General features: G+C 41.1%; 2 protein-coding genes across 2 annotated transcripts; both read right to left on the reverse strand.

The window, feature by feature from the left end:
• Positions 1-1,864: 1,864 nt before the first annotated feature.
• LOC139351727 (butyrophilin subfamily 3 member A2-like) lies at positions 1,865-5,360 on the reverse strand. Its single transcript, XM_070993732.1, has 5 exons — positions 5,203-5,360; positions 3,716-4,057; positions 2,993-3,280; positions 2,737-2,856; positions 1,865-2,406 (listed from the first exon to the last, which is right to left on the reverse strand). Exons 1-5 carry the CDS (start codon positions 5,279-5,281, stop codon positions 1,865-1,867), a joined length of 1,371 nt encoding a protein of 456 aa, XP_070849833.1. The 5' UTR covers positions 5,282-5,360.
• A 2,080-nt stretch (positions 5,361-7,440) lies between these two features.
• On the reverse strand, positions 7,441-15,876 carry LOC139351728 (butyrophilin subfamily 2 member A1-like). The gene is made up of 6 exons (XM_070993733.1): positions 15,798-15,876; positions 14,191-14,532; positions 13,468-13,755; positions 11,790-12,019; positions 9,352-9,472; positions 7,441-7,826 (listed from the first exon to the last, which is right to left on the reverse strand). Exons 1-6 carry the CDS (start codon positions 15,874-15,876, stop codon positions 7,441-7,443), a joined length of 1,446 nt encoding a protein of 481 aa, XP_070849834.1.
• Between the last annotated feature and the right edge of the window lie 1,582 nt (positions 15,877-17,458).

The raw sequence follows: 17,458 nt of genomic DNA on the forward strand, positions 1-17,458 counted from the left end.
ATAGCTAGGTAGTGCGCGTGCCTCACAGCAAGAAGGATGCCGGTTCGATCCCCAGACGGGGCCTTTCTGTGTGAAGTTTGCATGTTCTTCCCGTGCATGCGTGGGCTCTCTCTGGGCACTCCAGTTTCCTCCCATAGACCAAAACATGCTCATTAGGTTAATTGGTGACTCTAAAATTATGCTTAGGTGTGAGTGTGTGCGTGAATGGTTGTTTGTGTATATGTTGCCCTGCGATCGACTGGCCACCGGTCCAGGGTGTACCCCGCCTCTCGCCCGTTGACAGCTGGGATAGGCTCCAGCTCCCCGCAACCCTGAAAGGGATAGGTGGTATAGAAAATGGATGGGGGGGTTGTTATTTTGTTTATTTATGTTTAGGGTTAGGGTTTTTTTAATTGTGTTTTGTTTATCTTGATTTTGACTTTATGTTCTTTTATTTATTTAGATTTATTTAGTTTAGTTTAGTTTAGTTTGATTTTGACTGTCTCCTTTGTTGACTGAGTTAATTTGAGGAGTCTGTTCTTTGGTATTGTTGTTCTAATCTGTTCTAATCTAAAATACTTATTTTGGTATATTTTTGCTTAAGATTCTAACTTTGTTTGAGCTTTTGTTTGATTGTGAATGATTTTGTTTCTTCCTTTTTTGTTTGTTGCTGCACCCCTGCTAATTTATTTTCCCCTTTTCAGCTGCTGGAGGCCGGTGGTGGTGGCGGTGCCAGTGACTGGTGGTGGTGTCCTTCTGTTTTGTGTGCTGTGCTCCCCGGGACTTGGGTTACTTCACTGCCTGTCACGTGTGTGTGGGTGATTAAGTTGGTTTTGTTTCCTCATATTTTCTTTGGCTCACTCCCCCTTCACTAGCACTCGTCCACCCAAAGCCTCAGCTCCTGATTAGGTTCCTTTTTTCCCTTCCCTGTGTGAATGGTTCTGATGATTTTTAAAATTACAATTTAATAAAACTGACTTTTTTTGAAACTTGGAACCACGTCTCTGCCCTGAGTAAAACGGACCTGTGTGTCAGAAATTTCCCTGGGTGAAATTCCTGGGGTGGCATTGTTGTGCAACTCTTTAGATTATTGAAGGTGTACAGAAATACATACAGTATTGTAATCAAAAATCTCCTCCTACCCTCGCCACACTATGTCATCAGAAAGTGAGTTTCTAAGATGTTTGGGGCCTAGTACTATAACTTCAGTTTTGTCCGAGTTCAGCATCATCATTAGATGACCTCAGTCTTCAGACAGCTGATTGGTCAGACTCCATGCTCTTGATTGGTTGGAGGAAAAACCTGCAGCTACACGGCCCTTTGTGGAATGAGTTTGAGACCTGTGATCTACAGTAATATTAACTCAAATACATTTGCTAGAGACTGGAGATCGCACTCGGAGAGACACGAAGCAGCTGGACGAAGGAATCATCTGGCGACGAAGAGAGTGAGGAGTTGGCTTAAGAAGCTGCATGCTGATGAGAGCTGATGCAGCTCAGGTGTGTCTCAGCGGCGAAACTCCGCCCAGCTCCCGCCTCACTCTAAACTTCTGAGAAGGGGAGTGAGTGAGGAAACACAAGCAGAAACAAAAACATAACGACCAGAGAGCACAGCCATCACACAAAATTTAGTACTTTAGTACTTTTATGGCATTTCATTTCACATCTTTATTTTCTTTAAAGTTTTTGTACGAGTTCCACACCTTTGTCCCCTCTGAGGACAAACCTAATTGGGAATGAACAAACTAATAACAACAGTGATCTTAATGAAACTTCAGCATTTTAATTGTGGTCAGTTGTGACATTGTTGGACGGAGACATTGCACTCAGATTAGCTGTTAAAGGACTTGATTTGTTTTGTTGTTCTGTTTGCCTCCTGCTCTCTGTCACTGTAGGGTCCTCTGAATGTCCTCCATCTGTCTCTCAGTCTCCTGCATTTGTTTCTTCATTTGCCCCATGTGGTTCTCTACTTTCTTCTTCCTCTCTCCAATCTTCTTAGACTCATCAAATGTCTTCTTCATTAGTTTCTCTGTATCCATTTGCAGTTGCTGAAGTTCCTGTTTTCTCTCCTCCTGCTTCCATTTGCCGTCTCTCAGGATTTCTTTGATTTTTAAGTATCCCTGTGCTCTGTGAGCTGTTTCATCTTCCTGCTTCCCTGATACTTCTTCCTCCACTGATTTTACCTTCTTTTCATTCTCCTCCATCAGTCTCTTTGCCTCTTTTGTTTGGACAGTGAGTTTTTCTTTCTGCTCCGTCAGTCCGTTCATCACTTCCTTCAGTATCTCAATGACCTGTGCCATATCTTTCTCTTCTTCTTCTTTCTTCTGTACCTCCTCATCAAGTTTTGCCTTTTTCTTTTCCAAATCCTCCATTTTCTTGCTCTCTGTCATGAGCAGCTCTTGTTCTCTTCTTCCTCCTTTCTTCCTCTCTGTGTCGAAACAGAAAAAGATGTGAAGCTACATTAGACACAGGAGGCAAATGGAAATGTATTTTTATGAAGAAACATTAGTTCATTGACAGTAAATAATATCTTTACTGTACTTCTGCAATGTTTCATTTCAAAATGCATCACACAGAATTTCAAGTTCTTTTACGACAGACTCTCACCTGGCAAAGAAAGAGTCAACATGGAGTGCGACTTGTGTGCGATTTTTAGATAATAATGTAATCAAGATTTTCAATTTCCTCATACTTTTATAACCATAAACTTCAGAGACGGAAAATATTAGAAAAAAAGTCAAATTAATCTTTGGCTCACCGATTTTGTTTTGTCTCCATGTCCAAACCAAAAGGACAACTGCGATGATAAACATGAAGCTGAAGAGCACAGCTACAGCAACAGAAGCAGTGCAAGTAGATGGAGTCATAAAGAAATCATCTGAGTGAACAAAAGAAAGAACAAAACACATAAAAATACACTTCATGTTTGACAAAAAAAGAAATTAAACAGATTATAAAATCTGTGTGTGTTCATGAGCTGGAAGTTGACTCATTGTTTTCGAGCTCATTATAACCTGGAACATGGACGTGTGTCTCTCTGGTCTGGTTGATGTTCTTCTGCCGGACTCTACAGGTGAAGGTGTTGCTGTGTGTCTTGTCCACAGTCACTCTGCTGCTGACAGTATAGAGACCATCAGGACCTCTGACTGTCTCTGTGGGTCCAGCAGGGAGGACGTTTCCCTCAGAGTCCAGCCAGGAAAGTTCAGGCTGTGGATACCAGCCTTCAGACGTACAGTCTAACACCACTCCACTGCTGTCCTGATGGATGCCTGCGAAGCTGATACCAGGTGAGGCGACAGCACCTGATGATGAAAAGACATTTCAAACAGCGATTATTGGTCCAGTCCTTGAATGATGTACAGCATCCTTTCAGCCTCAGTCAGGTCCATCTTCTTCCTGTGGGACATGCTGATGAGTGTCAACAAGTGAACACTTAAACACGACTTTCACTCAGGACAAAATGTGAGGAAATGACTGGAATTCTGTCCTTTTTGAAACTGACAAATAGCCAGCGGAACTAAAAATAACGTCCAATCAAACAGTTGCTTATAACGAGCTTTCTGATATGTTTTACTGAGCAAATCAAGACTGTGACATTTCTAAGCAGCTTTATTTTTCAGGAAGAGAAAGATTCACGAGAAACGACACAACTGCACAATAAAGAAGGAACTCACCAAAACATTTATGAGAATCATAAGAAAAGTTCTACATATGCTCAGTGTAAGCAATTTACTTACCAACAAGAAGTTCAACAAAATACTCTTTATGCCATGTTGGAATGTAGCATCTGTACGTCCCGTTATCAGAGACGTTCACCTCGGAGAGTGTCAGCGAAAGGTCTCCATGCTTCAGTTTGTTGATGGACAGTGATGCTCTTCCCCTGTAGGCCTCGTTTTGGTCATCCAGAAGTTCCTGACCACCATGCCACACATAGACAAATCTGGGGTCCAGGTTGGCTCTCCCCCACTCGATTGTCATGGAAACAGCATCCACAGGAGGTTCCAGCTGACATGGCAAAACAATGTCTTCACCGACCATAACCATGACTTGCTGAGGTGGATCAATCTGCTGCAGCTGACCTGGAGAAAAAGTCCATCTATCTTAAGTTCTTTTCTCAGAGCACATTCACCTCTGTGAAATTGATAATTCACAACAAACCAGAAGTGTTGATACTGTTGTGTCTTTACAGTTTCATTTGATTAATCTATGTGAGGCAAAATCACCTCAGTCTTGGTAGATTTTGACACAATTTAAGTGTTTCTAATGTTGCTTCTGGAACCTAAAATGCTGACCACCATCCTGTTCATACTATCTAATCCAAACAATGCATGTTCAAACACTGTTGATACAAAGTGAGGATGTAATCAACAATGATGTGAATTTATTATTACTAAAGTGATGAATTTCAACAGAAGGCACTTGCCAGAATCGGACTGAGCTAATAAACCAAATCCATGTGCTGGTTTTCATTTTTCGTTTCACTCCACGATCACATCACATGGTTTTGAAGAATCATAATTGTTGCAGAACCACTGGTTGAACATTTTCTTTTTAGATTTAAACCTGAATGACCTTTTACATTTAAAAATCTAATGTTTTGTCCTGTGATGCCTTCTGTTACAGCTTGTGAAAGCCTGGTTTTGTACCAACTTATTTAATATTCATGACTTAATATGCAACATGTGGTGCCCTGGTGGCCGAGGGTTTATGGTTCCAACAATGAGCCTGTTGCGCCCCCAACTGCTGTTGTGTCACATAGCTATTCAATAAACATACGCAATATATATTTGCACAAGTGCTCTGGTCAGTGTTGGCAGACGCACAATAATTACCTTTTTTTTTGTTTGTTTCTTCTGAACGATGTTCTGTCAATGATGTCAGAAATGTTATATTGTACAGTCTTTGGGAATTTTGTGACACTTACAATTTATACAACTCGACAGCGACTTAAAGGTGGAGCTTGACCTTTCTAACTCAGGTATGCTGTGTTCAAGTTGAGTTGTTTTGAAAGCAGCAGTGAGCGCAGGTATCCATTTAATTAGCTTAGCTTAGGGCTTCAACTGTTTTCACGCAACATTTGAACAGACATCCAGTCATGCTGTCTTGTAATTAAATTTTATTACAAAAATTTGGAACTGATGGACTGATGGACACATAGACTAGTCCAAAAAGCTGCAACTGTCAGCTGTTGCTGATGTTAAAAAAGTGTTTGTGTGTAAGTTACCTCCACAAAAGTGTGTTAGGAGAAGGAAGGAAACCCGAACACTTGTGGCTCTGACAAGTCCATCCTTCATGTGAACCATGCTGGTGCGCTTAAAATTCAAATACACATTTATGAAATATAAATTAGTAGAGAAAAGGTATCTGAAGCAAAACCCACCCAACAAATATGTAAATAAATACTAACTGACTGTAGCAAAAGATGCTTCTTTATTGATTCCAGAGGAAGAACCATTACCTCACACATTTACAGTCATTCAGTTTAACACAGCACAATCTGCACAGAAATGTTTAAATATCAATAGTAACATAATTCCACATTTGTCACAACGTTCATTTAAACTCCATTTGGATGGGATTAACACCACAGCAGGTGATGGGGAATGAAATATGCATTTTTAAGTTTTCTCTTGTATCAAAGTTGTCCAGTGATAGTTGTGAGTACATTCAAGGCTGCACTGCAAACAAGAACTGAAATTTGAAATTCACACTGACGGCAAATTTCACACTGAGCTGAATGTAAGTAAAAGAGAAAACAGCTCTTCATGCAGAAAAATCCTCTTAAAATGGATGTTCCTCTGAAAAAATTGAATTATAGGAACATCAGAAAGTTCAGTGAATATGGTAGGTAACACACACTCTGCAGACAGAACGACGGGGGAAGGTAATGTCTTGGCCTACTGTCCTCCCCGAGAGGATCCAGTCAGAAGGTGCATAAGTTGACAATCTAGCATCGCACAACAGTGTGAAGAAGACCTGATTTCTTTACATATATGTGTATGTGTGCGTTTGTGTAACAAACTATCGAGAGCATCATTAAAACTGAACTAAAATGTAAAAATCTCACGTACCTGTCGTGTGCGTGTGGCCTCACCTCTCAGCAAACTGCGCAGTCGAAGTCCTCAGAAGGGTTTGTACTTTGAACGTGTGCAATAGGAGGAGGCGTGTTAAAATGCAGTGGGCTTGCCACCTTCTTGTACTAGTTAGATTTAAAGATTTACGTCACAAATATTGAAAGTCTGTGTTTGCTTTTCTGCTTTGAACCATCAACGGACGTAAAAACTCTCCTCAAGTGAAAGAATTCCTTCATCTCTAGAACTGAACTCTCCCCACAGCTGTAGGATATCACTAAACAGCACTGACTGGTTAATTTTTAATCGGCCCTATAAAACAGAGTTGAACACCACTTCCTTTTAGCACCCAACACCTTTCTGTGTTCATTTGAATTTGTCTCTCAATGAAAAGGTGTTGCCTTAGGCTGTGCATCAGCAGATGTTCACCACACTTTCACACAGTTTTTTCAACAGATTGCACTGGTTAACATCCAGGGTTAGGATGAGCTGGGAGTAAGATGGACTGGACACAGATGTCCTGTACAAGAAGCATCTCCATATGCTAAAACAACCAAGATCCTTGAGTATGTAGAACACTGTTCAAACTTTTCGGACTCTGTGGTGGTATCTGCAGTTTTCTATGCAGTGGTCTGCTGGGGCTGTGGTAGCTCTGAGAGGGACAGGAAAAGACTAAAAAGAGAGCTGGCTCTGTCCTGGACTGCCCTCTGGACACTATTAGAGGAGGATGTTTGTCCTTTTCATGTTTCTATGCTTCTCTTTTTATACTTTACTGGCTGTAACAATTCAGTTTCCCCGGTGTGGGATGAATACAGTTTTATCTTATCTGATCTTAGACTGACCTGCCCACAGAGCAGACAATAAGAAAGAAAGGCAGCAGACATTCAATGCAAAAAATGTTTTAATTCAGAAAAGTATAGTCTGTAAATGTTTACATATTTGACAATGCTATTTAAAAAAAATATATATATATTTTGTTGCAAACAGCCATTTGTAATAAATCCATCTCATCCAGCTGTAACTTCTACACCCTGATGTCCTCGTAGTCAAAACCTGCACTGCTCTCCCCATTAGGTCACAAACTGCATTTTTTTGTTCCTGTATACAGATGTTGAACTTTCTGTTCAAATATTTAGAGATTTTGTATTAATTCAGGTTGTGAAGGCTTCTAATATTTAAGATCCTCACATGCAGTTGATGAAATCTGTAAGTACCTCCTATATGTCATCAAGCATTTTAAAATATTGGATTAAGTTGTTTTTCACTTCTCTAGAAAGCAAAGCTCTATGTCAGAACAGACCCAAAGAGATCTGTTTTATATTTAAGGCAGTTGTAATTTGAACTTTATTGACTTTTTTGTCCACATTTTTTCTTCGTCTGACGGCCAAAAGTCAGATTTGCACGTTGACTTCCTTCTCACGATGTATTCTTGTGACCTGAGTTTCTATTGGCTCCAGCAGTCTCTCAGTGTTCAGTAGCTGACTCTCATTGTCTTTCTTTGTCTGGTCCAGTTTCCATTGAGCTCGCAGTAAGCTTTCTTTTTCTCTCAATAACTCCTCCGGTTTGTCAAATGCCTTCTCTCTCTCCGTTATTTCCTCCTCCACTGCCTGAAGCTTCTGCTTGTTTCCTTCCTTCTCCCTCTCCACCTCCTCCAGTAGCACTCTGAGTCGATCCCTCTGGTTCTCCAGTTCAGTCTTCACCTCCATCAATGCAGACAGCACATCTTGCCAGTCTTTCTCTTTATTCTCCTTTTGAAGCTGCACATTTTTCTTCTCCACTGGAGAAACAGTAAGAAAATTCAACAACAGAAACAGAAATGTCAGAAACGTCAAACCAAATTCATTTCACATTTTCTTCTTTAATAGCATTTCACTTTTCACTTTCACAAATAAGACAATAGACAATAAAACCACTGGACATTAGATCAGTGTGTGCGTTACCTCCACAGGTGTGTATAAGCAGAAGGACAAAGACAGTGTCAGGGCTGAAGGCTTGAATGCAGGTTTCAGGAACAGTCTGTCCTTCTGCTTCAGCTTTGTGGAATTCTGAAAAATGGAATAAACCAAATATGAATCCCCTAAAGAAAAGAACCACGTGGAGGAAAAGATGTTGGCATTGAACCAAAACAACTGTAAAAATGAAAATCAAAATAAGTGAATTTTTTGTTAGTGAATAAAATAATAAAGTCTCAAGAAATGTGAAAAACATATTTTATATACACCACACAAATATGATAGAAAATATATGTCATGGCACAGTACTTCAAAGACTTGACCAGTTTGCTCTTTTTATGCATTATGGTCGCATGCTCTTATCTTCCATTATCAGAAAAATTACTGGATTGTTTTTACGACACATTAGTAAGCACGTTCATTGGAAAGCTGCAAAATGTTGACTTTTATATTTTCTGTCTCTGCTTCAGTTTCTATGAGGCCTGCTGTCTGTCTTACCTTTTTAATTTGTGCTTCTGTTCCATCAATGCTGTTGGCACTTTCTCACATTCTCTCTCTATGTCCTGTGACTGCTTTGGAAACAGTGAATTTATCTTGTCATGGTCCATTTTCTCATCTTTTTGGAAATTATCTACAATCGAACAGGAAAAGCACAACGACATTGTGTGAAACTGAATTATGATCAAGAATGAAAATTTATCTTCAGCTTTTCAGTTCAAAACAACAACCGTGTCAACCGTTTTTGAAGAACTTTTAGAGGAACGTGTGGCTTCATCATGCCTCACTCCAAACAGCTTATGTTGGATTATTCCACAGCTTTCCCTTTAAAAGTTCTCATTTGTCTCCTTGACAAAGAACAGTGAAGGTCAAATGTGGGCAGTTTGGATTCATGTTTTTCACCATAGAATTCAACAGTTTTCACAAAGGGAAAAAAGACAAACTTCCACAGAATCTCTTTCATTGGATTTTATTTTGATCTCCAAAATATGTTTACAATAATCACTTAATTTTGAAAAGCAACAACAAAAAAATCAGAAAGCAGCTCCACAACCAGCTAAATCTACTTCATCTCATTACATCCATTCTAAATTCTGTGCTTGCTGTCATTCAGCAGCATGTAGTATTATATATCCTGCTATACCTGCTTACCCTTGAGGGGTGCGGTGGGGCTGGAGACAATCCCAGTGAATATATTTCCAGTCCCTCCCATCATGAATCTGTGCTTTGATATTTAAAACCAGTTTCCAGTTGCACCAGTGAAAAGTTTGTGAACTTAATGGGCTCTATTTTCGCAGGCTGCGCACCCCCGCAGTGGTGTTTTCGTGCAGTGCAGGCAGGTGCACAGCGCACTTGGTATTTTGGTAAACCGAGGAACACAGAGGTGTGGCAGGATGGGCGTTGTGGAGCAGTAGGGGGAGGTGTCGGCATAATCAGCCGACAGATTTGAATTTTCGTTCCATTTCGGTCCACGCTGGTGGCACAAAAGTGCGCTGAAAGCTCGCCACCTCAGACCTGGTCAACTCTGCGATTTTCGTACACCGGCGGAGTCGTGCGCTCATGTCACCAACACCTCACAGGCAGGTTTCCACAGTGTCTGGCATTTCACTGAGATCAATAATTAGCAACAGCCACGATTCAATGCAACTATCTGAGTCAGCACATACAGTCAGACCTAAATTTATATATTGTGATCCGTATCTCATCTCACATCGAAAACGGCATGTGTAATGGTCACTCAACCTGACCGAATGTACACAGGTGAAACAGGGATGTCTGGTGATCTGTGACTCAAATTGCCTGGTGATGAATGTGTATGCCACTTTCCCCGAGTCAGCACATGACTTGTTCATCGTGGCGAATTCTAGCATCCCTACAGTCTTTCAGGGGGACATCCCTCTGGATGGGTGGCTGCTAGGTGATAACAGCTATCCACTGAAAATGTGGTTGATGACGCCATATATCACACCGTCAACAAGACGGTGTTTTCAGCAGTGCTCGGTCAGTCATCGAACGCACATTTGGGGTTCTCAAAATGCGTTTTAGATGTCTGGACAGGTGGTTCATTAACACACATCCCTCAGAGTGTGGGTGCATTCTTCGTGGCATGTTGCGTTTTACACAACATGGCTGTACGACGTGGATGTCACTATGAGGACACATTAAGGGACTTAAGACGGAGAGAGGCTGAACTGCATGTGCCGACTGGGAGAGCAGCAGAGCTCACGGGAGAGGAGGGAGCGCCTCGCCGCCCAGTTTTGTCATTGAGTAAACATCTGACGATCAATAACTTTCCACACTAAACAGATCGACTATACTGAAATACATTTCGCGAGTCCATAGATACGGCCACTGCGAGCCTGGACCTCCCAGACAAGAACGCCAGTCTCCACCTGGGAGAAGTTTGGGCGTCGGACACTTTCCTGCGCAGGCTCAGTCATCCTCGAAACTTGCCATTCGCCTCGCCAGCAGCCTTTTAAGTGCCTGCGCCGCGCCGGCGGCAGAATCGAAAATAGAGCCCCATGTGTCATGACCTGGCTCAAGCAGTCGCAACAAAAGAGGGAGACAACAGCATGACAAAGTTTTTAGAGTCTTATTTTCAAATCAAACCAAATGAAACCAAATTAAGCATTCAACTCAAACAAATCTCTAATTAAACCAAGTAAGGCCAAATTGGGCCAAATCAAATAGTGAAATGAGGCAGTTTACTGTTAAACTGGATTGGATCAAACTAAACAATCAGAAAAGCCAAATTAGACCAAATTACTCAAAGTTACTTCAAATAAGATCAAATCAAATATTTAAAGCATGAAGTGTGTAAATCAGTGGAGTCAGTAGTGTGGGATGTGCATGAGTGACAATAATGTGTGTCAATGTTGTAAAATGCAAACTGAACCAAACCTTATCTAACATAATAAACTCAAATGTGGTGTACCTGTATGGAGGCCAGAGAGAGAGAGAGAGAGAGAGAGAGAGAGAGAGAGAGATAACCTCCTCACTCGAAGCACAGGTGTGTGATATTACTCCAATCAAGGAGCTGCACTCACAGGCTCAGACACCAAACACCTCATGATGTCACGGCCATCACACATGTTTGTCTTATTATGTTACTGTATGAGAGTCTTCAGCGTTAGTCTTGTGCTTTGTCCTGAGCTGAGTGCCACCTGCTGGACTGCTGAAGAATTTTGATCCTAAACTTCACATGCTTTTTAATTGTTTTTTTTTTTTTTTTTTTTAATTCAAATGTTGTGTCTCATTGAACTCATTGTGTCAGGAAGAATCAGACTGGAGGGAAAACACTGACGCTACTGAGCTGAAATTCAGACACCGGCCTTAAGCAACCTGTTCAGCTCAATAAATGTTGCTTCAGTCACATGAAACTTCAGCATTTTAATTGTGGTCAGTTGTGACATTGTTGGACGGAGACATTGCACTCAGATTAGCTGTTAAAGGACTTGATTTGTTTTGTTGTTCTGTTTGCCTCCTGCTCTCTGTCACTGTAGGGTCCTCTGAATGTCCTCCATCTGTCTCTCAGTCTCCTGCATTTGTTTCTTCATTTGCCCCATGTGGTTCTCTACTTTCGTCTTCCTCTCTTCAATCTTCTTACACTCATCAGTTGTCTTCTTCATTAGTTTTACTGCATCCATTTGCAGTTGCTCAAGTTCTTGTTTTCTCTTCTCCTGCTTGCATTGGTCATCTGTAAGGATTTCTTTGATTTTTAAGTATCCCTGTGCTCTGTTAGCTGTTTTATCTCCCTGCTTCCCTGATACTTCTTCCTCCACTGATTTTACCTTCTTTTCATTCTCCTCCATCAGTCTCTCTGCCTCCTTAAATTGGACAGTGAGTTTTTCTTTCTGCTCCGTCAGTCCGTTCATCACTTCCTTCAGTATCTCAGTGACCTGCGTCATATCTTCCTCTTCTTCTTCTTTCTTCTTTACCTCCTCATCAAGTTTTTCCTTTTTCTTTTCCAAAAATGTCATGAACTCCTCTTGTTCTCTTCTTTCTCCTTCTTTCTTCCTCTCTGTGCCGAAACAGAAAAAGGTGTGAAGCCACATTAGACACAGGAGGCAAATGGAAATGTATTTTTATGAAGAAACATTAGTTCATTGACAGTAAATAATATCTTTACTGTACTTCTGCAATGTTTCATTTCAAAATGCATCACAAAGAATTTCTCACTATAGTTGCTTTGGTCAACGAAAATTCTGACTAAATTTCGTTGTCAATGAACCTTTATCACATGACGAAAACGAGACCAGACGCAACGGAAATGCAAGTCATGTGACGCTAACTATAATTAAACATATAATGCAATATTGTTGATGAATAAAAACAAGATTAATTGTGGTTTACAAAATAAAAACTCTGCTAAAACGTCTCTTTATTTTCATTGACTAAAACAAGACGAAATATTCTAACGTTATTTCGTCTCTTTTAGTTGCGTTGTTATTATTATTTTGCAGTATTTCTGTTTCCCGTGTCTCACTTCAGGGGCTGCATCAGGTCGCACTGCGCAGTCGCAGTGATGTCACGGCATTAGTTCCCACTCGTGGCGTTAGCTGCGGTAGGTTAGCATTAACAACAGACAACCGATGCAGAGAACAGGACCGATGGCCGGCCAGCCGGCTTTGCTCGGTAAAATAAATATGTTGTCAATTCAAATCAGAGCGTCTTCGTGTCTGGAATGGATGCCTTCTCGAGTTTATAAGCTAACAATATAATAATACAACAACCTTGTTTGAACTGTGAAATGGGTTTGACGAAAAGAAAATTTTGGTTTCGTCTATACTAGATACTATATTGACTGGGTTAAATAGAATTGCATTACTAAAAAGAGACTAAAATACAGTTTTCATTGACTAAAACTTGACAAAAATAGTCACGGATAATTCTGACTAAAATAAGACTAAAATGTTCAGACTTTTAGTCCACTGAAACTTGACTAGACTAAAAAGAGAATGAACATTACTAAAACTAATAGAAACTAAAACGACTTGACACAAAGACTAGACTAAGACTAAAATTAAAACAGGCTGCCAAAAACAACACTAACTCTCACCTGGCAAAGAAAGAGTCAACATGGAGTGCGACTTGTGTGCGATTTTTAGAAAATAATGTAATCAAGATTTTCAATTTCCTCATACTTTTATGACCATAAACTTCAGAGACGGAAAAAGTCAGCCAAAAAAAAGTCAAATTAATCTTTGGCTCACCGATTTTGTTTTGTCTCCATGTCCAAACCAAAAGGACAACTGCGATGATAAACATGAAGCTGAAGAGCACAGCTACGGCAACAGAAGCAGTGCAAGTAGATGGAGTCATAAAGAAATCATCTGAGTGAACAAAAGAAAGAACAAAACACATAAAAATACACTTCATGTTTGACAAAAAAAGAAATTAAACAGATTATAAAATCTGTGTGTGTTCATGAGCTGGAAGTTGACTCATTGTTTTCGAGCTCGTTATAACCTGGAACATGGACGTGTGTCTCTCTGGTCTGGTTGATGGTCTTCTGCCGGACTCTACAGGTGAAGGTGTTGTTGTGTGTCTTGTCCACAGTCACTCTGCTGCTGACAGTATAGAGACCATCAGGACCTCTGACTGTCTCTGTGGGTCCAGCGGGGAGGACGTTTCCCTCAGAGTCCAGCCAGGAAAGTTCAGGCTGTGGATACCAGCCTTCAGACGTACAGTCTAACACCACTCCACTGCTGTCCTGATGGATCCCTGCGAAGCTGATACCAGGTGAGGCGACAGCACCTGATGATGAAAAGACATTTCAAACAGCGATTATTGGTCCAGTCCTTGAATGATGTACAGCATCCTTTCAGCCTCAGTCAGGTCCATCTTCTTCCTGTGGGACATGCTGATGAGTGTCAACAAGTGAACACTTAAACACAACTTTCACTCAGGACAAAATGTGAGGAAATGACTGGAATTCTGTCCTTTTTGAAACTGACAAATAGCCAGCGGAACTAAAAATAACGTCCAATCAAACAGTTGCTTATAACGAGCTTTCTGATATGTTTTACTGAGCAAATCAAGACAGTGACGTTTCTAAGCAGCTTCATTTTTCAGGAAGAGAAAGATTCACGAAAAACGACACAACTGCACAATAAAGAAGGAACTCACCAAAACATTTATGAGAATCATAAGAAAAGTTCTACATATGCTCAGTGTAAGCAATTTACTTACCAACAACAAGTTCAACAACATACTCTTTATGCCATGTTGGAATGTAGCATCTGTACGTCCCGTTATCAGAGACGTTCACCTCGGAGAGTGTCAGCGAAAGGTCTCCATGCTTCAGTTTGTTGATGGACAGTGATGCTCTTCCCCTGTAGGCCTCGTTTTGGCCATCCAGAAGTTCCTGACCACCATCCCACACATAGACAAATCTGGGGTCCAGGTCGACTCTCCCCCACTCCATTGTCATGGAAACAGCATCCACAGGAGGTTCCAGCTGACATGGCAAAACAATGTCTTCACCGACCATAACCATGACTTGCTGAGGTGGATCAATCTGCTGCAGCTGACCTGGAGAAAAAGTCCATCTATCTTAAGTTCTTTTCTCAGAGCACATTCACCTCTGTGAAGTTGATAATTCACAACAAACCAGAAGTGTTGATACTGTTGTGTCTTTACAGTTTCATTTGATTAATCTATGTGAGGCAAAATCACCTCAGTCTTGGTAGATTTTGACACAATTTAAGTGTTTCTAATGTTGCTTCTGGAACCTAAAATGCTGACCACCATCCTGTTCATACTATCTAATCCAAACAATGCATGTTCAAACACTGTTGATACAAAGTGAGGATGTAATCAACAATGATGTGAATTTATTATTACTAAAGTGATGAATTTCAACAGAAGGCACTTGCCAGAATCGGACTGAGCTAATAAACCAAATCCATGTGCTGGTTTTCATTTTTCGTTTCACTCCACGATCACATCACATGGTTTTGAAGAATCATAATTGTTGCAGAACCACTGGTTGAACATTTGCTTTTTAGATTTAAACCTGAATGACCTTTTACATTTAAAAATCTAATGTTTTGTCCTGTGATGCCTTCTGTTACAGCTGGTGAAAGCCTGGTTTTGTACCAACTTATTGAATATTCATGACTTAATATGCAACATGTGGTGCCCTGGTGGCCGAGGGTTTATGGTTCCAACAATGAGCCTGTTGCGCCCCCAACTGCTGTTGTGTCACATAGCTATTTAATAAACATACGCAATATATATTTGCAGAAGTCTTCTGGTCAGTGTTGGCAGACGCACAATAATTACCTTTTTTTTTGTTTTGTTTTGTTTCTTCTGAACGATGTTCTGTCAATGATGTCAGAAATGTTATACTGTACAGTCTTTGGGAATTTTGTGACACTTACAATTCGTACAACTCGACAGCGACTTAAAGGTGGAGCTTGACCTTTCTAACTCAGGTATGCTGTGTTCAAGTTGAGTTGTTTTGAAAGCAGCAGTGAGCGCAGGTATCCATTTAATTAGCTTAGCTTAGGGCTTCAGCTGTTTTCACGCAACATTTGAACAGACATCCAGTCATGCTGTCTTGTAATTAAATTTTATTACAAAAATTTGGAACTGATGGACTGATGGACACATAGACTAGTCCAAAAAGCTGCAACTGTCAACTGTTGCTGATGTGGGCTGACTAGATCTTACTGTGTCGGTAAACTCCTGGCTAAACAGCAAACAGACACTCAGTGATAACCCAGTGGTGCCTTATTCATCAAAACAGCTTAACACCTACCCAGGAGTTACAAATGTGTTTGTGTGTAAGTTACCTCCACAAAAGTGTGTTAGGAGAATGAAGGAAACCCGAACACTTGTGGCTCTGACAAGTCCATCCTTCATGTGAACCATGCTGGTGCGCTTAAAATTCAAATACACATTTATGAAATATAAATTAGTAGAGAAAAGTTGTCAGTACATTCAAGGCTGCACTTCAAACAAGAACTGAAATTTGAAATTCACACTGACGGCAAATTTCACACTGAGCTGAATGTAAGTAAAAGAGAAAACAGCTCTTCATGCAGAAAAATCCTCTTAAAATGGATGTTCCTCTGAAAAAATTGAATTATAGGAACATCAGAAAGTTCAGTGAATATGGTAGGTAACACACACTCTGCAGACAGAACGACGGGGGAAGGTAATGTCTTGGCCTACTGTCCTCCCCGAGAGGATCCAGTCAGAAGGTGCATAAGTCGACAATCTAGCATCGCACAACAGTGTGAAGAAGACCTGATTTCTTTACATATATGTGTATGTGTGCGTTTGTGTAACAAACTATCGAGAGCATCATTAAAACTGAACTAAAATGTAAAAATCTCACGTACCTGTCGTGTGCGTGTGGCCTCACCTCTCAGCAAACTGCGCAGTCGAAGTCCTCAGAAGGGTTTGTACTTTGAACGTGTGCAATAGGAGGAGGCGTGTTAAAATGCAGTGGGCTTGCCACCTTCTTGTACTAGTTAGATTTAAAGACTAACATCACAATTATTGAAAGTCTGTGTTTGCTTTTCTGCTTTGAACCATCAACGGACGTAAAAACTCTCCTCAAGTGAAAGAATTCCTTCATCTCTAGAACTGAACTCTCCCCACAGCTGTAGGATATCACTAAACAGCACTGACTGGTTAATTTTTAATCGGCCCTATAAAACAGAGTTGAACACCACTTCCTTTTAGCACCCAACACCTTTCTGTATTCATTTGAATTTGTTTCTCAATGAAAAGGTGTTGCCTTTGGCTGTGCATCAGCAGATGTTCACCACACTTTCACACAGTTTTTTCAACAGCTGACGTGCTGACGTGCTGAGGTAAGCGTATCGTCTCACTTCCTGTTTCTGGTTGCTGCCTTACGAGTAGTGTGCGTTTGTCACTCTTGTTCCTCTGAGTGTAATTTGCTCTGTGTTTTGTTACAGCGGCCTTTTATCCGCGCTCTAGAGTAACATTAGTTCTGCTCAAGCACCCATAAGTCTGTTTATTTAGCGACCGTCAACTTTATTTGTCTACGCGCTTGTCTGCTCTGCTAGCTATACCAACTTAGCCTAGCAGCTAGCGATGGCTTCTCTCTGTCCCTCTCCAGCTCTCTCCTGCTTGGTGTTTCACATGTTTAGCTACTCCTCTGCCTCCTTTAGTGATACTGGTACGTGTAATAAATGTAGTTTATTTGGTGAGTTGGAGGCGAGGCTTAGTGAATTGGAAGCTCGGCTCCGCACCATGGAAACAAAACCATTAGCTATAGTTAGCCAGGCCCCCGTAGTCGGTGCGGACCGACCAAGTGCAGCTCCGGCTAGCCGTCCCTCGACAGCTCCCGAGCAGCCGGGAAACCAGGGAGGCTGGGTGACTGTTCGAAGGAAGCATAGTCCCAAGCTGAAGCCCACAGGTCACCACCAACCGCTTCATGTTTCTAACAGGTTCTCCCCACTCGGCGACACACCCGCTGAGA

This window comes from Chaetodon trifascialis, chromosome 23 (genome assembly GCF_039877785.1).
Source record: "Chaetodon trifascialis isolate fChaTrf1 chromosome 23, fChaTrf1.hap1, whole genome shotgun sequence".
In the NCBI taxonomy this organism is placed as follows: domain Eukaryota; kingdom Metazoa; phylum Chordata; class Actinopteri; order Chaetodontiformes; family Chaetodontidae; genus Chaetodon; species Chaetodon trifascialis.